Source organism: Sarcophilus harrisii, chromosome 4 (assembly GCF_902635505.1).
Source record: "Sarcophilus harrisii chromosome 4, mSarHar1.11, whole genome shotgun sequence".
NCBI lineage: Eukaryota > Metazoa > Chordata > Mammalia > Dasyuromorphia > Dasyuridae > Sarcophilus > Sarcophilus harrisii.
Genome location: NC_045429.1, coordinates 140,388,956 through 140,414,998, shown reverse-complemented (window position 1 = coordinate 140,414,998; position 26,043 = coordinate 140,388,956). Strand labels below are relative to the sequence as shown.

Sequence of the window (26,043 nt, the reverse complement as noted above, 5' to 3'; positions counted from 1 at the left end):
AAAGATCTGAAATAAAAACCTACCCAAAGTTTTTCATATAGAGTGGTTTAGCTAATGTGGAAATTCATCATCCAAAATTTGACCATCTGAAGATAAAACTTGAGGCCAAACCAAGTACTAGGGTATGTAGAGACTGTAAAATATTCCATGAAAGGAGTAGCAATAGTGCTGAACTCACAAATCTTATGAAACACATTGTCTATAATATATTGTAATATTTTAATATATAAGTGTTATTTCTGTGTATTTAGATCCTATGAGATGTAAATGAGATTTATAAGCTCTCAGACTTTTAGCCATATTGGGAGCAAGGGAGCAAAAATAAAAAAGAAGCATGATGGAAGTGACCATTTTCTTTTGTAAATTCTACCAATTAGAAATAAGCTAGGGCAGGTAGGGGGAACAATGGTACTTTTGTGTGATTCTGAAGGAAAAGGCCTGGTGAGGGGCCTTTAACTAAAAAAACAAAAACAAAAATGTAATAAGACCTGAGCATCTGCAATCTCTGTTTAGATTTATACCTTGAAATATTCTATTAAAGAGAAGAATTATGTTGCAGAAGTGAACACATTCACATCAGTTTTAGATAGGAATTGTCATCAGGTACTTCTGAATTAGAGACTATGTTCTTTAGGGACAGGGTGGAAGTATTTTGTACTGGTAGGACTGAGAAAATCATGAAGCCTATAAAAATATTCTGCCTTTTAAGTAATTAGGAAGAGGGAAAGAACTTTCTGATAGTGATTTCAGAGCCTAGAAAGAAATCTGAAACAAACCTGACATTGCATTAAGGCATCCTGCAGTAAGCTACGCCAATCTTCTAGCAAACTGCACACTCGGTCCCAGCGCATATTCATTTGGGCCAGTCTCTCCTGGAGTTCTTTGCTCTCCTCACTGTCAGACTGTGTGAATTCTGAACTGCACAAATTTATGGAAAGGATGATAGCTTTGCGGTGATCAACTGCTTTTTGAAGCTCCTATAAAGATGGACCAAAGCAAAAATCAAAATGAACAACTTCAGTAATGAAACACACATTCTAAGATTACTGGAACCTCTTTTTCTTTTTCTTTTTTTAACAGTGATTTTATCAGTTTCTATGGGTTCAACTCTCACCCCTACAGAGATGATTTTTAAATCTACATATCTAGAGATTATTTATTTTTCAACATGAAGTGCCACTTCACCAGCTGCCTGTATGCCCCACAAATATCTCAAATTCAATGGGTCCAAAACAGAATTCATTATTTCCCACCCAAACCTAAACTATCTTTCCTACCCTTTATGTTTCTTTTGATGGTACTACCATTCTTCTAGTAACTCAGGTTTGTAGCCTAGGACTAATTCTGGTCTCCTTGCTTTCACTCATTGCCCATACCAGTTGCTTAGCTTTGTTATTTCTCCCTCCCCACTATCTCATCATTTTTTTTTTTTTTTGTCACACCACAAATTTCAACTCAGGTCTTCTTGATTCCAGGTTCACTGTTCTATCTGATGTTTCTTCTAGGTTTGTGAATTGGGGATAATCCTACTATTTCTTACATCATAGCAAGATTATGAGTTCACTGCCATTTTAATACAGTATATACATGTGACTTTTCATTGTCCTCCTCCTCCTCCTCCTTAAATTCTCTAAAATTCACTTTTGACAACAGCAACTAAACCTTTCATGTATGGTTTCCATATCAATAAATTAAGAGTTATATCTACATAATACCAAAGCAATTAGTCAAATGAGCAATGGTATCTGTCAATCATTTCAATTTGTTGAAAAAAACAATCTTGAAAAAATTATTTCTAACTCTTTGAAAATAAGAAATGGAGTGTCTGAAATTTTCAATTTTCTATTTTGTAAGCATTATGTAAGAGGAAGCCAAAGGGATCATGAAACTCCACTTGTAGAAAGATATGAGGTTTACTCACTAAGAGATTTCCAGAGGAAAAAATGGAAAAGGAATAGTCCAAAGGGGCAAAGAAGTCATGTGTCATTACTATGATTTGACCTGATTTCTTTGAGGTCTAAGGCAACACCTTTATTTTCAAGTCATTTTTTCAAGATTGGGTCCTATTTTTCAGATCTGACTTGAAGTGATTTACTTCATTTAGGGGAAAAGGGTCTTAGATAATTCATATTTTTAAAAAAGTAATCTTTAGGAGATCAATAGGTGGGAGATGCTTTAGGATGTTGATTTAAAGAATGTTTATTTATTAGGATGTTATTTCAACATCTATTGGAAGCACTTGTAGTTTTGAAGATTTTGGGGGGTGAGAAGAATCATGTGCCCCATAGGAATCAACACCCATTCATATTCTCCAGTTTCCTTTGGAGTTTATTCCATATATTTCCTTCCATATATTTTCTTTCTTTCTACATCTAATTTTCATTTTTTTCTTATGCGGTGGCTTTTTCCCTGCTGCCTACAAACATGTACTTTCTTCATTTCTTTAAAAAAATATTACTTGATTATACCATCATTTCAAACTGTTATTGTTGTTGTACAGTTGTTTCCAGACATGGTAGACTGTGTGTGACCTCATTTGGAATTTTCTTGGCAAAAATATTAGAGTAGTTTGTCAATTACTTTTCCAGTTCATTTTACAGAGGAGGAAACTAAGATAAGTAAAGTGAAATGACTTTCCAGGCTCACACAGCTAGTAAGTGTCTGAATCTGGATTTGAACTGAGGAAGAGGATTTTTGTGTGTGTGTGTCTAGGCCCATCTACCTTGCCACCTAGTCACCCTCTTCAAACTATTATCTTATATCTGTTTTGCATATCTCGGTAAAACTCCAGCTTTCTACATTTGTAGATTCTCTATCCACATCCACTACTCTCATTTTAACTCTTTTCAATCCAGCTTCCAATACCATTTTTGACTTAATCCGCTCTTCCCAAGGTTATTCACCATCTCTTAATTGCTCACTCTGACATTTTCTCAGTTTTCATCCTTCCTGACTTCTCGGCAATTTATGACACTGTTAGTCATCCCTTTCATGGTCTTTCTTCCCTTTTCTTGGTATTATCCTCCCTGATTCCTTCTCAGACATAGTTCCAGGATTATCATTCATTTCCTATCCATTAAATAAAAAAATTTAAATATCCATCAAATCCATTAAATATCCATGTCCCCCAAGATTTTGTCCTAAACCTTCTCTTATTATCTTTCTATATATGTTCCCTTAGAGTAACTAAATGGCTTAGTGGAAAGAGTTCTAGGCCTGATGTTAGGAAAACATCTTCCTGAGTTCAAATCTAGATTCACACACTTGTTAGCTATGTGAACGTGGGTAAATCATTTTACCTTGTTTGCCTCAGTTTTCTCATTTGTAAAATAAGCTGGAGAAGAAAATGGCAAACCATTCCTGTATGGGGACAGGAAGAGTCAGACACAACTAAAAAATGACAACAATAAATATGTTCTCTTAATGATCTTAACATAGAAGGGTTTAACTATCAGTACCTAATAGATGAACCCTAAATTTACATATCTCTTTTCTGAATTTTGTCACAGTATCAACTACCTACCAGACATCTCCACTAAATATCCCATGGTTATTTTAAATTCAATTTGTCCAAAGTGGAACTATTTTCTCCTTCTCCCTATGTCCTTCTTTCTGTGCACGGTATTCCCAATTTCCCGCTTTCACATGATTCAGGATTGGAGTTATCTTCTTCTTTGCTTCCTGCACCCCACCTCCAACCATATTCAAACTTCAAGAATTGTCAATTTTACCTTTACAGCCTCTTTGTCATCCCCACGGCTACCAGTGGTAAAGTTGAAAGAATGTGGAATGTCCCCCAAGATTCTGTCAAGGTTCCTGGGTCTGGAACCTTTCTCCACAATTTATGATCAGTGTCATGTTAGGCAAAACATTTAACTGTTTTTGGCTTTTGTTTCCTCTATAAAATTAGGTACTTGTTACTTCTCACTTAGACTATTATAAAAGTCCCCTAACTGTTCTTTCTGCCTCTAGTCTTTTCTTCCCTTCAATCTTCCATCTACACACACATATATCTCTAAATCACAGGTCTGAGCAAGGCTCTCCCCAACTCAATAAACTGCAGTGGTTCCTTAATGCCTCCAGGATAACAGCTATTTGCCATTTAAAGCCCTTCCAGGGCTGGTTCTCATCTGTTTTTACAAGCTGATTTCACACCCTTTACATTACTGCTTCTGACTATTGTAGTTTTCAGCAGGTATTGAAAAAGCTATTATTAATATGGTTGCTATTACATGACTGGGACAAAATTACAAGATCAATCACTAGGTCTCAGTTTCTTGGTTTTATTTGCAATTTTATTTTTTTCATGAGCAAATCATTGTCTATTTTGTAAAATGACACTCCCAAGGCATTATTCATCTTAATCATTTTGACAGTCACAGGGTTATAGATTTAGAATTGAAACCATCCTTGGAGATCACTTAAATATGATTTAGTGATTATATGTAATTTTCATTATATATATCAGAAAGTTGAGGTTGATGATTTGCCCAAGGTCGCAAGGTGGTAATAGTAATAATGTAAGAATTATGTGTAAATTACACAATTATTTATACTGTGTAATAACTATATGATAATGTAGCTCATTGCTATATGACTATATAATAACAAATAATAATATAATAATTACAATATATAATGATAGATAAAAATAATGATTGCAAAGTAATAAAAGTATTATCGTAACAAAAATTTGTATAATGCTTATTATGTGCCAAAGATTTTGCCAAAGAACATTACAATTATTATTTCACTTGATACTCACAAAAACCCTGAGAAATGAATGCTGTTGTTATTCCCATTTTACAGATGAAGAAATTGAGGCAAAAAGAGATCGAATGATGCTATTCAGATTCACAAAACAAGTAACTGTCTGAGGTCAAATTTAAACTCTGGTTTTTGTGACTCTAAGCTTGATATATTATTCACTGTGCTACCTTGTTGCCTTGATAGTGAGTATGAAAGACAGGATTGAAACTCAAAAGTTTTGAGGCTAAAATCAGTATACTTTCTACTATGGTACAGTATAAGGAACTACAGACTTCAGAATAAGAAAACCTCAGTTTCAATATCTGATCCTTCATTTATTATGTGACCTGGGTTTGAGTTTAGTACTTCCCATTTAGTACTTCTATGATATCACTTTTCTGGGTCTCAGCTTCCTCTTCTATAAAGTGACACAGTTGGATAATGCATTCTTGAAGCTTATTTCTGGCTTTTATAGACTTTTTTTTTTCAAACCTCCACAGCCTACATTGTATCTAACATGATTAGCAGTTTATATTCTTGTGAAGGGGAATTTTGTGTTGGATAGGTGCGTTCTGATGATTGATAATGAATATTCCCAGACTGGGAGAACTGATAAGGAAATAGTTTTCCTTTTTCTAAAGGGGGATGTGGAAGCAAACCAAACATGTGGAGCATTACATGTGTCATCAGCAAGTAGTAGCTGAATCTGTTGATTTCACTCTAACACTGTAGATATTGATCCAAGACAGTGTCCAGTGGTGCAGTGGTTAAAGGGAAAGATTATGGCTACAAACAGAAAAGGCAAGACTGAAGAGTTTGGGTTTTTTTTGGTTTTGTTTTGTTTTGTTTGTTTGTTTGTATTTTTTTAAAGCTACCTTTAGTTTTTTGATTCGGAGCTCAATGGTCTGAATGTCAGTGCTGAGATCTAGACGCTGAAGTTGTTCTAGCTCCTCTTCAGTCTCCCCCAGCCAAGCCCAGATGCTGTTCAAGTCAGAGTTGAACTGTTGCCATTGCTGGAGATGCTGTTTCATTCGTAGCTCCTTGCTCAGGGCCTGGGCCTGGATCAGCTCCCATCTATCAATCACACCTAAAGCAAGGCAGTTTGAAGGCACATGAGATTCATTAGCAAATGAACATTTTGAGCAAACACACTAAGATCTGCTTAGCCTAGTGTCTAGTACATAGTCATTATTTAATACATGCTTATTGGTTTGGATTAGATTGGGTGGCACATGCACAATATATGTAAGAAAAAAAGGATGGAGAAAACACATCTGGATAATCAGAGCATGGTATGAATCAAATCAGTGTTCTTTGTCCTTCTCCCCTAGGTGATTATCAAATAAGAACAGAAACCCTAACAGAAGACTGACTAATGCAAAGTCAGTCTAAGGCACATATTGGAACCAGTCCTGGGAAAATGTCAGAGCTTGAAGGATTGATATCCTGTTCCCTTTCACTCCTTAGGCAGGTGCTACTTACCAGATGTTTGCGTTTCTGTGCTGTTCAGGTTAATGAACCCAGATAATTTCTCCTCTTCTTCTTTCAGTTTGTGCCCCAACCTCCTCACTGAATCAATACTCCCACTGCATTCACCCAGAAGTTTCATCTGTTTAAAAAAGGACAGTAACAAAACACAGAAAACCTCTTGAGTTTTATGTAGAATATTCTAGAAATAAGAACAGAAAAAAGACATACAAAATGGATATTTTCTCCTTATACCTCCTTCAATGTTATGTACATAGTAGGTGCTTTAATAAACAGCTGTTGACCAAATAGGAATAGAAGATGGGGGCTGGATTCTACCAATAGGAGCTCCCTTTACCAATTCAGATTGGCACCTTTTCTTCAACTAATAGCTTTGGAAAATCATCTAAAGTAGATATGTCAAATACACAGTCCTCAGTCTATAACACTTGGGACTGCGGCTCAAAAGAGATTAAAATGTAATTCAGAAATAGTTCACAAAATAAATAAAAATACATAAAATGCAGATATTACATTGTAAAACTAAGTCAATAGGTGTCTTACAGTACATATCTTGATGTATAGATAAGTGACTCCCATTTCTATCTGAGTTTGAATCTACTTGTCCAGAAGATCTGGAAATTATGTGACTTGCCCCAAACCATACCTGATATGTGTCATAGACAATTCCTTGAACTCATCTTCCTCATTTGAAGACTGTCTCTATCCACTATATCAGTAATATTTATAAAAATAGGTTTTGACGTGATTAGTCTATTATTTAAGTGATATACAGATTGGAAAAATGTATATGTATGTATGAATATCTGTTTCTATAGCAAAAAAAAAGTTTTTTAAAGCATATTTCAGATGTATCAAATTGCATTTGTCCTCAAAATTCCCTTTAAAATTATGGATTGAAGATGTAGTCTAGTGAACCCTCAGGACCTGAACTGAGCCTTAGAACTCAACCTGGAACCTGGACACATCATATCATCTTATCAGGTGGCTTAATCTTCCAATTTTTTTAACCCTAAGTGGGAAGGACAATACTCCTGCTGTCCTTCCCCCACCGCCACAGTCTCCCAGGAGCACTTTAGGCACTGATTGACTAATATATTTAAAAATCATAAAAGCCACATTCATATCAGTATTTTATGCTATTTTCTGAAAACATTAAAACTACATATTTGAAGCCTAGGCTTTTACTCTCACAAAACACATTTAATTCTATTTTTAATGCTGCCAAAAGTACAGAAAGAAGCAAGTGGACAATTTTAATGCCTTACTGACCACAAAGCATTATTTTTCAGAGTCCTTAATGGAATGTCACAAAACTTAGTGGACTTCACAAATATCTTTAGTACTTCCCAAATTGATTATTTACTAGAGTCCAGATATGATTTCATGAGTGTGAGGAGAACTATTTCCCATAGTTAAAATTTTTTTCACGAGGGTAGCTCAGCAACACATGTGTGCAACTCATAACTTCAGATTGTTGCTGGGGGGCAACAGGACATTAAGTAACCTGACCATGGTTACACATTTAGGATCTATGAAAGGCAGAACTGGACTCCCAGTCTTTGAGACTCTATGGTATAGTCTTTGCTGCTTCTCAGTCTCAGGATAGCCACAATAGATTAGATTCTATTTGTAAATGATAGTAGCTTTATCAGCTAAAGTGAAACAAAATGAAATGTGAACTATCATGCCTTTTCTACTATTATTAAGAAAGTTATGAACGCCAATATACAGTAGATAGACTGATTCCTATTCTTGTCCTCAACCAATCAGTCGAAAAGCATATATTAATTGTCAATTATGTGCTGGGCTCAAGAAGGAGAACCAGTGACACAGGAATAGCAGCTGTGAGTCTTGGTAGTTTGTATTTCCCAAGGTATCTTTTTGAGAGGTCTTTTGGATTTATGTAGCAAGAGGTTCAAAGGCAGAGAAGACAAAAATGCTTTTGATCCCTAGTTAGTGACAAGAATAACAAATTTCCTGGAAAAATATCTTTATTGTGACCTAGGCACAGAGCTAAGTAATATTACCATAGAATTACCCACAGTGCCATACACAATAGATGATAGAAAAAATACCAATGTATTGAGTGTATTGTACTGCTTTTACTGACTTACTTCCATGAACCATCATACTGTAAATGTCAGAATTATTTTCTCTGGCACATGGAAGATATTAAAAAATCCAGAATGAACAACTAATTAAGGGTAATTAAGTGAATTAGTATGTCCAGAAGAGGAAACAGACATTTCAGCTGATAAACTTGGTTTAATAAATTATCATTTGAATTGGGAAATGAACCAAGTAACAAGTTGGTCTTAAAGCGTCTTGTAACTTTCTTACATTAAAATAAATCTCAAGCAATATTGAACAAGTCAGAATAGGATAGTGATGATTGTATATTTAGTAAGATTAAAGATAAAATAATGGTATACAAAAGGTAATTGTAAAGGGTTGCTTTTTTGGGTGATACTTCGTCTTTGTGATCAACAGAGGCATGTTCCTCAAAAAACTGACCAAGTTCGTGGATTTTAAACATGTATTTTATCACAGGGATTTTTACAAGGGATTATGAATAGCAATAGACATGATACTTACATATCCTTTATAAGTAGCATCTAGTTCAGGTCCTGTGGGTGTTTTGCTGCGGATAATATTTTCTGTTTGCTGCATCTGAAAACGGCTGGCATCTAGGGCTTTATCAAGCTGTCGTATATGTGATTCTAAAGCTCCTGGCTCACCTGTAGTGTGACCATAAGAAGAATAATCTTTAGTAATATTTTTTTTTTACCAGTCTGAGTTTTCAATTTATAGGAAATTTAAGGACTTATTCTCAGATAAGGAAGCATAGAAATAGCATGTGAGGGAATTACAAAGCAAATTTAGTAGTGACATGCTCATTTGTTAGAATGTTTATTTTTTAAGAAAAATGGTTAATCTAGTGATTATTTTTCCCTTAACAGTGTTGCTGATGACCTTGATATTTGCAGATAGTTGTGTAATCTGTTATGAAAACAGTTGTGACATTACCCTTTTCTGATCCTCTGAAAGGCTACATTCTTTATGTGTCTGTTAGAAGGCCTTATTAAACACACATAAAATAATAACAATAGAATCCACATTTCCCCTTCTGGGGGAAAATTGCCCTTCATCAGTTCTCTTTAAGAATAGAGGGAATCCATATCTTGTATTAGTTTGTCCTTACATATCAGTCTGGAAAAAGAATGCAAATGCATTATTTCTTTGGGGAGAAAACAAAAGTTCTAATTAAGCCAACAAAAGGTAGCCATAAGAGACTTGTATTCAAAAATCTGAAAGAAAGCCAAGAGAGAGCAAAGCTTTTACCAAGCATATAGGCATGCTGTCACATGCTCTTGAGAATGCTGGCTCATATTCCTTTATTTGAGCTGCAATAATTTTTTCAAAGAAATAAAAAAGGAATAACTCTTTTTATAGCCTGTGATCTAAATAGTAATATTATTTACTATACAATTAACTGACATTTCTAACTAAAATGATATTTTTAAATGTAGGAGGCAAATCATCTAACATAAAATTAATTGTATGAGATTCTAAATTTACATCTATATGGGACTTTAGAGATTATCTAATCCCCTCATTCTACATATGAAAAAAATTAGATCTGAATGATAGATACAATAAATTGATCAAAGTCAGACAAATATTAAGGATCAGATTTGAGATCTTAAGCCAGTTCCTCTAATATTAAATTCAGCACTATTTCGATTACACCATTCTCTCTCCAAAATAAGTTATGTTACATGATTTGGTCCTTAACATCTCTCATTATTGACAGATTATTAACACTATAATTCAGACTATTAACACTATAATTCAAACCCAATTCTGTACCTTTCTGAAAGTTACTAGACCAGTGTGTGGTAGCCTGGTAAGACATTTCTCTCTCTTTCTGTCTCTGTCTCTCTTCACCATAATAATTTCTTTAAGAAATATGTTTCTCTTTGAAAGAAAACCCAAAGCTCAGGAAGTTGTGAAATGAATCAATGAACTAGAATTACTTCACCTAATAAAATTAATTAAAATTTTAATGCAGCAAAAATGGGTCTTTAGGGACTAACAAGGCTAGCATTTCTGATTTTGCAGATGAGAAAACTGAAATGATAAGAGGCTGGTTTACCTAAGCTCCTATCAGTAGTTAATCACATGGAGAAAGAGAACTCATGATTCTCCTAGTCCATTCTCCACCCCACTAATCCTCTAAACTGGTACCATAAAAGGTTAAAGACCATTGTTGTTTGTCCTTAATAATAGCCATTAGTAGCTAACATGTTGAGAAGGTACCATGTCTCATATGATTATTGAAAACCTATTCTCTTGATAATGACCAACTAGACAAATATCTTCCAGCAGAGATGAGAGAAAAGATCTGCATTAACATGCTTGTGCCATAAGCTGAGCAAGGCTGGACAGATGTGCTAAGAGAAGGAGATTGTTACAGGTATAGGTGAGGGACTTGGTTCTCGCTATGCTTAGGCTGTTTTCATGCCTACCAGAGGTATTTCTGATTGCATTTTCTGTGAGTTTTACATAGGCCTCGGGGCTTTCTGGGATCACTATATCTGCAAAAAAAGCACAGTCTAAATTGATTTCTAAGCAATGGAAAATTCATTGTCCTTACTGAGGAAATATTTTTCCTGGGAATGAGGAAGAAAAAAGCAAGTTATCATTTATCTAATTTGAAATACAAAGAAAGAAATGCAATTTGAGAATGACTGCTGTACGGAAGAGCTGTAAATCAGAGCAACAATATTTCCTTTCACAATACTTAGACATCTGGGATATCAATTATTAACTATCAAAGAAAAAGAAGAGAGTCACAGGAATATCTCCTAAGAGTAAACGTAACATTTATAAAGGCTAATGACCATTCCTCATTAGTAACCGCTAATCAAATACAGGATTGATTTTGCTTCATGTACAAACCTCACTGATTTTAGAGGGAAGAAAATAGAGGTAAGATTCTAAAATCAGGACCACTTATATATCTTTGCTGAAATTTAAATTTCTACTTCTTTTAAAGGAATAAAATAAATGCTTTAACCTGCTAGACCAATAGCTCCCCGGAGATAGAAATCTTTGTCTTCTTGACCCTCTTCATCTTCAGAAGTCAGGGTTCTTGAAACTGCTGATTCTAGGTCACGACTAAGGTCGTAGTCATGATCCCACTCTAGAGGGATGGAGTCCACACTTGCAGGAGTATCTCGTCCTGACCTCTCACTTCGGAGAGGCTGGGGAAGTGAAAGTGAGAGGTTGGAGAATGGATGTGGGGATAGTATGCTGTCGGCAGACTTATCATGCCAGTGGATGTCAGAAAGATCTGCAGATTCATCCAGGTCCAGCTCTCTGTCAGATAAGTCATGCTCATCATCTGTCAGCTAAAAGTAAAAGTGACATGAGCCATGTTACATTTTGTTTTTAGACTATTCCCTCTTTCTTATTTCTCTTCTGCCTAGCTTCCAATTTTCATCATCCCATTCCATGTTTCTAGCTTAATCTTGAAAATATAAACTTCATATAATGAGAAAGTATAAACTTCATACAATGAGAATACAATTGAATTCATGTAGAACACAGGACTGTAAAAAATGAACAGATATACTAGCAAAAGCTGTGCTCATCTCTAATACTTATAGGCACACATGCACTGTCCACTCTTCTCTTACCACACATAAATATAGTTTCAGCAGCTTCCAGATCTTTAGACATGAAAATAATCAGTTTTTAGAAAGAAAAAAATACACCTACACTTTGTTATAAATACTTTTCCACTTTTTGTTTCTGCCAATTTTCATCCTATTTTGATCCTTTGATAAGTTTCCATATTTCTCTCTGACAAGAGCTGAATCCACTTAACTAAATTCTGAGTGTTATGAATAAGCATTTTGAATGCTACATACAGGAAGGCGAATCAGTTTCTTATGGTATCGCTCCACACGACCAAAGACCTCCTGACAGTAACGCCGAAGTTCATCCAGTTCTTCTTCAATGACAGCTGCATCCAGTGGTTCACTCTTTTCAATCAGTTGTTCACCTTGGGCAATTATCTGCTCAATTTTATGGTGATTTAGTGAAATTTCCTGCTGGAATGCCTAAATTGCACCAAAACTGCATGTAAATTTCATTATATAAATTCATATGAAATCATTAGAAACTGTTTACATATTTTAGTGCATATAAAGAATTAGGCCATTAATCTATTGTATTTACTCTGCACAGAAATAATTGGAGACTGTCAGAGACTTCCTAGAATAGACAATGAAAACATAAAGCCAGATTCATATGCCAGGAATTGAAACTACCAGTTTTCACTAAGAAAAACTCTTCTCTAAATGAATGAGAAAACAACAACAAAAGATTAATCATAGCTATTTCATACACTTTTGTATGAGAGGGGAATAGATTCAGAGACAGAAATGGACTTATCAATCATTTGCTCTGAGCCCCTGATCATATAGTGAGGAAACTGAAGCCTTAAGGTGTTAAATCAACCACTCAACCCGTATAGATGATATATAAATCAGCTAGATGATAACCAATGCCAGAAAAAAAACAAAAAATGTTTTTGGATGTTTTGTGTTAATACAAAAATTTTAGTGTGAATTGTCACAAGTATCTATGATCATAGGAAAATAGTATCATTGAGGTAATATATAATCTATCACATTATCATTGTGTAGATTTTACTAACTCTATTTTAGAGTACTGGGCATGGAGGCAATTATAAATACTTTGGGAATAAGATTATATAAACTCCCTTGGGAAATCATATAAGTGCATATCAACTCTTCTAAAAAATTCTTCTTTGGGGCAGCTAGGTGCCGCAGTAGATAGAGCACTAGCCCTGAAGTCAAAAAGACCTGAGTTCAAATTTGATCTGATACTTACCACTTCCTAGTTGTGTGACCCTGGGCAAGTCACTTAACCCCAATTGCCTCAGAGGGGAAATTATTTCTTTTACCTTATTGAGACTTTTCATCTTTCAAAGTTGGCAAATTTCCTCTTATTTTGTCATAAATGGTAATGAAGAATTAAAAGGTTTAACCTTGAGTAGAAGCATATTTTTATAATGCCAATATTTGAAATTATCAGGAAAAAAAAAAAAACTTTAGCAATTTAGACAAGGAGACAAACTGTGAATGAAATCCCAATGAAACATTGCAGAAAGGTTAAAAGAACTGTTATACAAGTTGTACAATGATTCAGTAAATTCCATTTTAAAATAATATCTAGCATATTGTTGTTAGTCCTGAAACCAAGATCTGTTTCCAGTCTTCTTCATTCTGTCCTATAGAGGACCCAAAATTAAGCTTCCGCGAATTCTCTCTTTATCCCTCTCCCATGGAAGAGCTGAGCCATATACAGTTTCTTACCCTAAGTTGTTTTATTTTGGCTTGAACATCACATTCCGAAAAATGTTCAATGTTTGTGAGCTGCAGATCCATCTCTGTTAGCCAGACTAGAATGCTATCACGAGCTGTCTCAAACTCTTCACGCTGGCCAATAAAATGCTGTGAGGAAAAGGAAAATAAGATTGATGTGTGGAAAATGTTTCTCTTCCTAAGGAAAATCTCTAGATCAGGAACTCAACCTTTTTGGGGGGGTATCAAGGAATGTTTGGCAGTCTGGTGAAACATATTAAATAAAATAATGTTTAAAATTAATAAAATATATACAATCACAAAGGAAACTAATTTTATTAAAATATTGTAATCAAAATATTAAAAAAAAATTTAAAGACCAAAGGCAGAAGTCCTTATTCTAGACTAATAAGCAGAAATTTTGCTACTTTTTTCTTCTTTCCCTTAACTCATTTCAATTCCCTCTAATATTGTAAAATCAAAGAGATACATAACAAGCTTCTTTCTGGTGGGTCAAATTATCTAACCTTGTCCACACCATCTCCAAGTTAAGAAAAAAATGCAAGAAATACCTTGAGTCTGCGCAAAATGGAAGTGACACGCTTTTGTAAATTGTCCCATCTTTGATTGCCTTCATGGACCATCTGTTTCAAGCTACAAGCAGAGTCAGTACGATTTTCTCGAGCCAAGCGTCTATACTGTTTGTTGATGAGTTCCAGTTGGGTAAGACTTTCATGTACTTGTCGCTGAAAAGCCTAACATCACAAAAAAGAGAGAGAAACAGCAGCAAAATGTTGTGTAAAAATTTCTCTATAAAAGTCTGTTGGTTTTCCTCTTGTTGTCACAAGTATGGGAGCAAATTAAGTTTAACCGTTTAAATTTCTGTTTACAGAACAAAGTATACATTCTAATGAAAATGTTTAACTTATAAACTATTAATGTATCCAATAACTAATTAAAATGCTTCTCTGCTAAAGGTGATTATGGCTTCTTAAAGGCTATTCTAACAAAAGGCAAAATAGGGTAGGTGCTAGAAAGACTAAATTTGGGTAGAGTAATGGAATCTATACCTACTGCCTGAGAGATCAACTGGTAAGTCTGGGGGGACCTATTAAAATAGTGGCCCTCACCCCCTGTTCCTGCCATAGCAGCTAAGTGAGACAATGGGTAAAGTGCCAGGACTGGAGTCAGGAAGATTCAGCTTCCTAAGTTCAAGTCGCCTCAGATACTTACTAGCTGTGTGACCTCAGACTTACTTGCCTCAGTTCCTCATCTATATAATGAGCTGGAGAAGAAAATGGCAAACTTCTCCAGCATCTCTGCCAAGAAAACTCCAAATGGGATCATGGAGATTTGGACATGATTGCACAACAATAGGAATATTATCCACATTGATGAAATCATAGATCCTTTGAGTTCTGAACAAAGTATGAATGCATTGCCTAATTGAATATCTTTTCATATATATGTTACTTTCACAGACATAATTTAGGAAAGTTATCAAAAATGATAGATATATCCAATTTCAAGAATTTATGTCTTATTAGGACTTGAAGGAAGAAGAGGTAGAAATCAAATTATATTAGGGAAAAGGAAGAATGATTCAATAAATAAAAAGATAATGTTGGATTTTCTTTGAACAGTATGGCAATTCAAATACCATTAGTAAATATAACAAAGATATTATAAAGTTGTTTCCTTCTAAAGATTATCCATAAAATAGAAACAGAAATTCATTTCTGTTCATACCATGTTCATACCATGAAACAAACATATAAGAAAAATAGAATAAAAAGTAAAATACCCTTGACCCCAATAATTACACACATTTAAATCTCTGCTATATGATTTTAAAAGGCCTGGCATTTTGGTGAGTAGAAAAAAATCAAGCAAAAAAGAGAATTAAAAAACTACCCATTTGTTCAACAAATTGCTAAAAATCAAAATGTGATTCAGAAATTACCTCGGTTCTGGAATACTTTTAGCCATAAAATAAAAGTTAAATGGGCATTTAGGAAAACCATAGTTTTAAAATAAATTTCCATACATATATCAATAAATATATGAATTAATTTTAAATTATGATGTAAATTTAAAAAATGATATTTTCAGGTAAATTTAGTAAATATAAAAACCTTCTTTTAGATTTACAATTATTTTAAATATGCCAATCATTTTTTTTTAAACCAGACACTTAATTGCAATCACTTTATATTCTACTTTATGTATAAAGAATCTTTATTCATATTGCATAATATATAGGGCCAATCATCCCATCTATCATTTAAAATGTGTCTATAGTCTTAATTTGATAATCAGGTTATGACATTTTATCATGAAACCAAAGCATATAATTTCTGTTCCTTCTTGATGAGGCAACAGGAAAACAATTCAATGTTAATTAGTGTGTACATTTTGAACCTCATGGCCATCATTAATGTATTTCACCATTGAGGCTTCTGCCAAATTTCTATGTACTCTTTCTGAGACTCCTACTAGTCTTTCATGTGTAATCACTCTACTTGATTCTACATTGTATATTGATTCATATTTCTCCCTTGCTAAAGAGTGCAGAGGAGGGCATAGTATTTGCTGTACTTGAATATAGAAAGACGTTTATTTATTCAAGAGAGCAGTGAGGCTGTATTATGGTTTGGCAACCCCTCACATTTCATAGGACCTTCCCACACACACTTGACTTCCCTTAACAAATATTACACATTTTCCATAAACACAATTTTCTTTCTTTCTTTCCTTTTTTTGGTTTATTCAATATTGTAATTGTTTCTTTTGCTTAAGAAAACCTCCAGGGCTCAAACATATTAATTAAACTATTTAAGTGAAGCACAGAGTAGCATGCTGTCATAAAAGGAGCAAGAAAGATTAAAAATATATATATATCTAAAATGATTGTCATACTAGGATAAGACAACTATAAAAGGTTTTACCCTTAACGTAAAGTGGCTGAAGTATAACTTTATACAGTAAGATATCAAAATACTCTCAGGGTTCACATGAAATGGCACAAAGTCTCTTAAGATTTTCGTATCATTTTCAAAGCTTTTAGTTCTAAGAGAAATTTGCATTTATAGAAAAGCAAATTTTCTGTGATCTAATGGTACAAATAGAAATTATTGCATTTACTCAAGGATTTCTATAGAACTTATATTTCACATTCCCAGAATGCCTTCTTTCTATATGTTCTTCTGACTTCCCATGTATATGTATTACCTTTTCTCTATTATATTTTATGCTCCTCAAAGGAAATAATTGCATTCTTTATGTCTTCCTAGAGTAAACAATAAATATTCAGAGAAGACCAAATAACAGAATTGAGGTTTCTGGTACTATTTTTTAGTATCTTGAGCAGATGGAGGCAAAAACTTCAATTACAACTGATTTGAGTAAGATAAATGCTTTAAACTATTATTTAAGGGTTCAAGCTTTAAAAAAAAGTTAAATTACTAATTTTCCTTAGTAACATGTCCATTAGTATCAAATAAAGACAGAGGAGTCACAACCAATTGAAATAATGTTCAGCTGTGAAAATGGGAAACAGCTGAGGGGTTTGAAAACTAATGTTTCATTAAATAGCAACTGATGGAATGGACAGAGATTTTGTGTAACTGGCAACAAACCTGGAACAAATTATTGAATGATTCCATTCTTAATGAATTATTATGATATCATTTCTTTTTTTTTCAGCTTAACTTTTCACACCAACTTTAACTGAACAAATGCCAAATACAACCTAACTTTTATTATAATAAGCTGATCATGATTAATATGTTTGGTTTGAAATAAGAATTAAAAAAAAAAAAACAAAAGAATTTTACCTTTAAAAACTTTTTAAAAAAATTTAATAGCAAAAAATGAACAAAAGGGTTTTATTTATAATATCTATCTTTTTTGCACTGAAAAGTTTTTTTTAAGAAAAGAAAAATGGTGAGTTGATATTTTCAAATAGAACATGGAATACTCTTGCTTTCTATTGCCTTTAAAATCTCTCCCTTAATCAACTATGTAAGTGAAACATCACAGTTAGGATGACTGATGATTAGACAATTGAACTAATTTACCAGTTTCTTTGATTCTTAATTTAAAAAATGTTTTTATTCCACACACAAAATTGTAAAATAGAATAGATAATGGCTGCTCAATGATGAACTCAGCTGTGTGATCTGAAAGTGCATTTAGTGAACAGTTTCCCTGGAACTGAGAAACAAGCAGTTGGCTGCTGTAATCGGATAAGTAGATATTGAATTTCAAGCTTTGTAAGTCACCTCAAATTTCTTGAGCTCTTCCTTAGCAACTGTATACAGAACCCCAGAAGAACTGGGGAAGGCAGCAGTCTTCTCAGAAAGCTTTAACCAGTCTTCAAAGCGAGAATAATCATCCAGAAATTTCTGCCACAATCGCCAAGTCTCTTCAATTCTGTGGCCAAAAAAAAAAAAAAAAATACCAGCGTTTAATTGTTCAAGACTGTTTACAGAGAAGAGTTCTGCTTGAGAGTAGGATGATAACCACAGGATTGAGAGGGACCAAACAAGTAACAGTTGTGCCAAACAATAACTGTGTCTTAACCCAAATTTGACCAGGGTGAAAATAGACAACTGCTTGATCTAAAATAAAACAGCTGTGTTTTTTTTTTTTTTTCCTATGTCCTGAAGCCCGGATTTAGAATTTGTAGAACACAATACTGTAAGCAAGAAATATGAGCTCCATTGAGTCTGTATAAAAGATATATAAATGCCACACCATATTTTACAATCTATACATATGCCAATGTTCTAATGAAATAAAAATAAGGTTTGGGAATTGCAGTCCAAGATAAGATTAATCCCCCTCCCTCACAAAATGGATGTTTTTGCAACCAGACAATCAGTTTTCATAGCAGAGCTGACCAGAGAGCATTGGAAGTTGTGTTTAAAGTCACTCCACTCTTTTCTCACCACTCTGATATTTTTCAGTATTTTCAATAGTTGGCAGATAAGTTATCTTTGATTTGTTACATTTTCATTGTTAATAATTGAATGTTACTTTTTAGCAAAATCCTTTTGGCAAAATCACATTTTTTCTGAATTTAAATTATCTAGATAAGGAAGCTATAACATGGCTTGTTAAAGTTCTATTCCTTTTTTACATGCTTATATTATTACTAGCCCCACTTTAGGCTAGGGTAAAATTGAGGAATCAAGAATATTTTCTAGTATTGCAAGCATTATGGAATAGTGACATATTTTTACACAAAGTATTATATATGAGTGGGTTGGGTTATCTCTCTCTTTCTCTCTCTCTTTTTTAAAACAATTAAACAGCCTGCTTACTTGAGTCTCCTTTCCATAGACATTGCACAGATATTTCTCCATCTTCTGTCTAGGTTGCGTGTCGCCTGCTGAATGGAGTCACATTCTGATTCAGTAGCACATGCATCACAGTCATGGAGAAGTACCTCACACAAATTCAGTACTGATGCAACACCAGTGCTATGTTTCTCTATGTCTCTTTGAAGTTCCTAGAAGTGAACATATCATGCTTCAGTCAAAAATCAAAGGACATGCATGTAAATGCGGCACCTGACAAAACTTGGTGCTTTTTAACATAATGAACATTCAACAACTATCTGTAGATTTATCTGACTGAGTTTTATCATTTGAAAATTTTATGTGCATCCAGTCATTAAGAACCAAGGGTTAAGAGCCAGCATTTTGAAAGCTAGAGAGAAATAGAGGGAGGAAAAAAATACAATTTATGGCATTTTATTGGATTATTGGAGGAAAGTAATTTTTAAACTGGGAATGTGGTTGATAATATTTAAGATCCTAAATGTGGTTGATAATATTAAAGACACTAAAATCTATTTTTAGAACTCAATAGATATAGATAAGTTGTAAGGCAAGTATAAACTAGGGACATCTTTCCCTAAACAAATTCAAACTTTAAGAATGATCTATATGTACATATATAGGGTAAACTACATCATTTCCAGCACCTACAATGTGATATGGTAAAGAAGATACTCTACATTTTGGAGATCTGCATATATTTGAAAGAAGAATTTCTGAGTACGGTCATTTCTACTACATATGTAATTTTCCTGAATTCAAATATAGTGTCAGACACAAGTTGTATCACTCTGGGCAAGTCACTAAACCCTTTTTGCCTCAGCTTCCTCATCTGCAAAATGAACTGGAAAAAGAAATGACAAACTACCCCAGTATCTCTGCCAAGAAAATCCAAAATGGGGTCATGGAAAGTTGGACATGACTGAAATGACACAACAAAAAATATTCACATATATGATTTTTAAAGACTTAAATAATTTTGAGATATTGGTAGAATAGATTACTCTCAAATAAAATAGATATTCTGAAGCTGAATCCACTTGTGTGTACTATCTCCTGCAATTAAATTACAAACTCTTTAAGAACAAAGATTTTTCTTTCTTATTTCTAGGCCCAACACTTGGCACAAATGCTTGACAAATAGCATATGCTTCCTAGATGCTTTTTTCATTAATTCACTCAAAGGTAACTTAGATGAGAGACAAATAGTGGTACACAGCAAACATAAATGTACAAATCAACACAATACAGTGTAATATCTACATATAGAGATAGAAAAAAAAGAGAGAGAAAGAGAGAATGAGAGAAAATGAGAGAAAGAAAGAAAGGAAGAGAAAGAGAGAGAAAGAAAGAAAGAGAAAAAAAAGAAGAAAGAAAGGAAGGAAGGAAAGAAGGAAGGAAGGAAAGGAAGGAGGGAAAGAAGGAAGGAGGAAGGTTGGAAAGAAGGGAAGGAGGGAGAGAGGGAGGAAAGAAGGAAGGAAGGAAGGGAAGGAGGGAGGAAGGATAGAAGGATGAATGGATGGATGGATGGATGGATGAGTAGATGGATAGATGGATAAATGGACAGATAGGTAGAAGGAGGTTTTAACCATTTTGTATTGTGAAGCTATCTTCAATCAGGTGGAAACTAGGACCCTTCTTAAAACAATACACATACACACACACACACACACACACACACACACAAACAATTGTAGGTGATAAGAGACTTATGAATTATAGTGGTTTAAATACTTTCCCACTAAAATTCAATGATGTATGCATGGTAAAAAGATAACTAAACTTGGCATGCATCTTTGGGGTCAGAAGATCGATATAAGTTTAAATCAGATCTCTGAAATTAATGAGCTGCTTGTCCAAAGATACATCATTTAATTTTGTAAACCTGTTTCCTCAACTGTAAAATGGGGGTAGACATATGTGTAACTACCTATTTCATAATACTATTTTGAGGAAAGGTCTTTGAAAACCTTTTAAAAAGCTAAGTTAAGTGTAGGTTTTTAATATTACAAATGTTCTCATTTGAGAGATGAAGAAATAGATTCACCTAAGGCATTTTTATCAATTCTTCCAAATACATTATTTCTCATCAATCAATGTATTACAGAAATTTCAATGATGTGTCTATAGGGAGAAAGAAAAGAAATTACATATTTATATGACAAACTTTTTCCATCATACCTTAATGTAATAGTTTGGAATATCAATGGGTTGGGAGAGTAAGAAAGCATGATCTATTAACATGATTTGCCCACCATAACATATAATCCTCTATATAATTCAGATGAATGAGACAGTTGTGATCTCATCTGCAAAATTTGATCTTATTAAGTTGCTCAATTAGTTAAGGTTCTTTGGCCTTATTGTTAATTTGTTAAATTCTTGTTAATTTCACTTTATTCCAATGTTGTAATATTCCAGGTAGAACTTTTATGAACATGAAACTGATCTGATCACATAGTTACCCTACTGTAACAATCCTGTTGCAATCTTCTGAATTCCAACTGCCTTTTCCAAAGGGGTAGAGTGAAACTAGTGAGCACTGAATGGTTCAACTCAATCCAAGTAATAATACTCTTAGTTTAAAAAGTCTAATGTGTGACCATACTGAGCAGCTCCAGTTCATGGGCAATTCAACCTTCTTGGGCCTTTGTTTCCTCACTAACATAAATTGATTGATCAATTGATTGATAGATGGATGAAATACTGGATATATAGATGGATTAAAGCTCTTTCCAGTTCTAAATTCTATAAAGTAGCTAGTTGGTATAGTGTATACAGAACTGAACATGGAGTCAGGAAGACCTGAATCGGAATCTTGCCTTAGACACTTACTAGTGATATTAACACTGGGTAAGTCATTTAACCACTTCTCAGGTTTTTTTTTTCTCTAAAAAATGGAAATAATGTACTTCTCTCACAAAGTTGTGAAGATTAAGTCAGATAAATATAAAGTGCTTTGCAAATTTTAAAGCACCATATAAAGATTAGCTATTATTGTTATTAATTTATATGTGAATAATTTATCTTGTTTAAATAAAAGTCAAGGAATTAACAAATTATTCTTTAGAATATTTGTATGTACAAACACAAAAATTATGGGATCAGTCTTCACGTGGTCCTTTATGTAATGAGCCCCAGCCTCAGTCTAGGCCAAGGCCAGATCACAACTTTCGCAAAATCCTTTTGATCTTTAACACTCTAAATATTATAAAAATGTTATAACAACATCGATGATCTTACTGCTAACGTAATGATATAATGCATCAACTAACACTAAATTAACACTATAAGAATAATTGATCATTATATAGTGCCATTCTAATTTAAATCCAAAAAAGGCAACATTTATTTCTAAAGAACAGATGGGGAAATTATAACAGAGATAGTATTTCTTTTTTTCTTTTTTAATTTTTTATTTAATAGCCTTTTATTTACAGGTTATATGTATGGGTAACTTTACAGCATTAACAATTGCCAAACCTCTTGTTCCAATTTTTCACTTCTTACCCCCCACCCCCTCCCCGAGATGGCAGGATGACCAGTAGATGTTAAATATATTAATATATAAATTAGATACACAATAAGTATATATGACCAAACCGTTATTTTGCTGTACAAAAAGAATCAGACTCTGAAATATTGTACAATTAGCTTGTGAAGGAAATCAAAAATGCAGGTGGGCAAAAATATAGGAATTGGGAATTCAATGTAATGGTTTTTAGTCACAGAGATAGTATTTCATAGAAACATGTTCCTATTCATTAGTAAACATTTCAGATTGATTCTTTTACTTTTAAAAAATATTTTAAAGCATCTAAACACCTAAAAAAATCTATGTTTACATTGGAAAAAAGTACTTGGGTAACTAATTTTCTAATATTTCTCTTTTAGATCATTCTTTTTCTTTAGTGTTGGTCAGAAAAAAAGAACTAGACTTTGGATAGGCCCAATTAAATTTCCCAATATTATTAAAAGTCCATATGAAATTAAAAAGAAAAAAATTAACATCAAATCAACAAATAATTGTTAAATGCCTGTGTACATGGCATAAAACTTTGCATTAATAAAATATTTAAATTTGCTTAATTGGAAAAAATTATCTTCAATAATAGTGGAATAACTATGTAAGCACACTAATATTAAAGAAATAAGAAAAATCTAATTAAAATTCTGAGCATACAATATATCAATTAGTTTTCTGTAAGCATGGAATTGTTTATTAAATCATTTTAAATATTTATGATTTGTCTTTGACAAAATATGACTAACTTTAGCATTTCCTTGACAACATATTTACTTGAAAGAGCTATAGTATGTCCCCCTTCAGTCTTTTATTCTCTACCTTAAACATTCCCAGGTTGATCAGTGTTAGGGAAAACACTATAGGATTGGAGCTAATGAGTCATCTTACTGGAAAGATATCCCCAAACCCTCAGGGTCTATCAATAACTATAAGATGAGGTATAAGTAGATATACTCTGGGGATTTGACCTGTTTGTCAGGTCAAATTATTGACCTCTCTGTTTCTGGGTCTCTTTCTTTTCCAATAAACACTCCACATAGTTGTGGGACCTATAATTTTAAATTACAAATCTGACCACATTATTATGCTACACAAAAATCTTCAGTGACTACCTACTGAAACTAGAATTAAATGTAAATATTTCTGCTTGAAATACAAAGCCTTCTATAATCTGTTTTTTTCCTCTCTTTTCTTTCTCAATTCAAATGTCTATTCTGTAAATATTTACTAAAAATTCAATAAATAGAATTATATAGTACCTTCAGGCATTTTTTAATGTATACAAACTAATTTCTAAATGCAATATTTCCTGGCCTTGATTAGCTAATCCAATGGGCTGAATCAATTGGGAATAGTATTCTTGGATGAATATTCTTCCATCAGAATATGAGCTTCTTGAGAGAGAGAGAGAGAGAGAGAGAGAGAGAGAGATTTGTTTTTTGTCTGACTTTGTGTTCCCAAAATTTAGCACTAGGCAGTTGATAAATACATGATGATTGATTAATTTGGATGGTAAGCATGGTAGATATGAGATTTCTGGTGAAGGTCTAGAGCTTATCATATGAAACTTATGTCTAAATATTAGATACAAAGATGAATGAGTATTAGTGATATGATATTGCTTTTAGGGGAGTCAGAAATAAGGTCCCTTGACTTTAGGGGGCTTCTATTCTAACAATTTGTGAGTGATTCTAAAGTCCTCTGGCTTTGGAGTCTGTGACCAAGGCCCCCACACCCAACCTTCTCAGGTTGTTCTAACAACTATCCCAACTACTGTTTTTTTTAACAATCTATCTGATTCTAAAGTCTTCTGCCCTCAGGATAGTCTCACAAATCAAACTCCTAAGATAACAATGAATAGACCACTCCTCAATTCATTGCTCACTGTCAGATGGATAATCTGTTGGTCAGTGATAGCCAAATTCCAGAGACCATTCCTTGGTTCTACCTCTGGGCCATAAAATTAGCACATCTAAAATGGTCAATAGATACGAATAAACAATTTTCAGATGATGAAATTGAAACTATTTCTACTCATATGAAAAGGTGTTCCACTATGCTCAAAAAGTTATCAAACTGTGCGTACCTTTTGATCCAACAGTGTTACTACTGGGCTTATATCCCAAAGAGACCTTAAAGAAGGGAAAGGGACCTGTATGTGCAAGAATGTTTGTGGCCCTCTTTGTAGTGGCCAGAAACTGGAAACTGAGGAGATGTCCATCAATTGGAGAATGGTTGAATAAATTGTAGTATATGAATATTATGGAATATTAATGTTCGGTAAGAAATGACCAACAGGATGATTTCAGAAAGGCCTGGAGAGACTTAGATGAACTGATGCTGAGTGAAATGAGCAGGACCAGGAGATAATTATATACTTCAACAACAATACTATATGATGATCAGTTCTGATGGATCTGGCCATCCTCAGCAATGAGATGAACCAAATCAGTTCCAATGGAGCAGTAATGAACTGAACCAGCTACACCCAGCAAAAGAACTCTCTGGGAGTTGACTAAGAACCATTACATAGAATTCCCAATCCCTATATTTTTGCCGACCTGCATTTTTGATTTCCTTCACAGGCTAATTGTACACTATTTCAGAGTCCAATTCTTTTTGTATAGCAAAATAACGGTTTGGACATGTATACTTATTTTGTATTTAATTTATACTTTAACATATTTAACATGTATTGGTCATCCTGACATCTAGGGGAGGGGGTGGGGGGAAGGAGGGGAAAAATTGGAACAAAAGGTTTGGCAATTGTCAATGCTGTAAAATTACCCATGTATGTAACTTGTAAATAAAAGCTATTTAAAAAAAAGGTGTTCCAAATCATTATTGATCAGAGAAATGTAAATTAAGACAACTCTGAGATACCACTACACATCTCTCAAATTGGCTAAGATGACAGGAAAAGATAATGATGAATGTTGGAGGGGATGTGGGAAAACTGGGACACTGATGCATTGCTGGTGGAGCTGTGAACAGATCCAACCATTCTGAAGAGCAATTTGGAATGATACTCAAAAAGTTATCAAACTGTGCATACCCTTTGATCCAGCAGTATTACTACGAGGCCTATATCCCAAAGAGATCTTAAAGAAGGGAAAGGGACCTGTATTTGCAAAAATGTTTGTGGCAGCCCTTTTCATAGTGGCTAGAAACTGGAAATTGAATGGATGCCCATCAATTGGAGAATGGCTGAATACATTGTGGTATATGAATGTTATGGAATATTATTGTTCTATAAGAAATGACCAGCAGGATGAATACAGAAAAGCTTGGAGAGACTTACATGAACTGATGCTAAGTGAAATGAGCAGAACCAGGAGATCATCATATACTTCAACAACAATACTATATGAGGATCAATTCGGATGGAAGTGGCTATCTTCAACAATGAGAGGATCCAAATCAGTTCCAATTGATCAGTAATGAACAGAACCAGCTATACCCAGTGAAAGAACACTGGGAAATGAGTGTAGACTACAATGTAGCATTTATACTCTTTCTGTTATTGTTTGCTTGC

The 26,043-nt window shown here is 33.8% G+C and overlaps 1 protein-coding gene across 23 annotated transcripts in view; it reads right to left on the bottom strand.

Annotated features, from left to right (window-relative positions):
- Nucleotides 1-26,043, bottom strand: part of SYNE1 (spectrin repeat containing nuclear envelope protein 1) — a 567,155-nt gene that overhangs the window by 17,583 nt on the left and 523,529 nt on the right. For 19 of the 23 annotated variants that reach the window (XM_031937596.1, XM_031937595.1, XM_031937611.1 and 16 more), the window contains 11 exons: nucleotides 18,965-19,152; nucleotides 17,921-18,071; nucleotides 14,210-14,392; nucleotides 13,650-13,787; nucleotides 12,177-12,368; nucleotides 11,321-11,654; nucleotides 10,770-10,838; nucleotides 8,836-8,978; nucleotides 6,232-6,358; nucleotides 5,625-5,836; nucleotides 777-977 (listed from right to left, as the gene is read on the bottom strand). In XM_031937596.1, the coding sequence (XP_031793456.1) occupies nucleotides 777-977; nucleotides 5,625-5,836; nucleotides 6,232-6,358; nucleotides 8,836-8,978; nucleotides 10,770-10,838; nucleotides 11,321-11,654; nucleotides 12,177-12,368; nucleotides 13,650-13,787; nucleotides 14,210-14,392; nucleotides 17,921-18,071; nucleotides 18,965-19,152 (1,938 nt within the window). The remainder of the gene's footprint in view (nucleotides 1-776; nucleotides 978-5,624; nucleotides 5,837-6,231; nucleotides 6,359-8,835; nucleotides 8,979-10,769; nucleotides 10,839-11,320; nucleotides 11,655-12,176; nucleotides 12,369-13,649; nucleotides 13,788-14,209; nucleotides 14,393-17,920; nucleotides 18,072-18,964; nucleotides 19,153-26,043) is intronic. The other 4 variants (XM_031937605.1, XM_031937606.1, XM_031937613.1 and 1 more) reach the window with 1 other exon arrangement.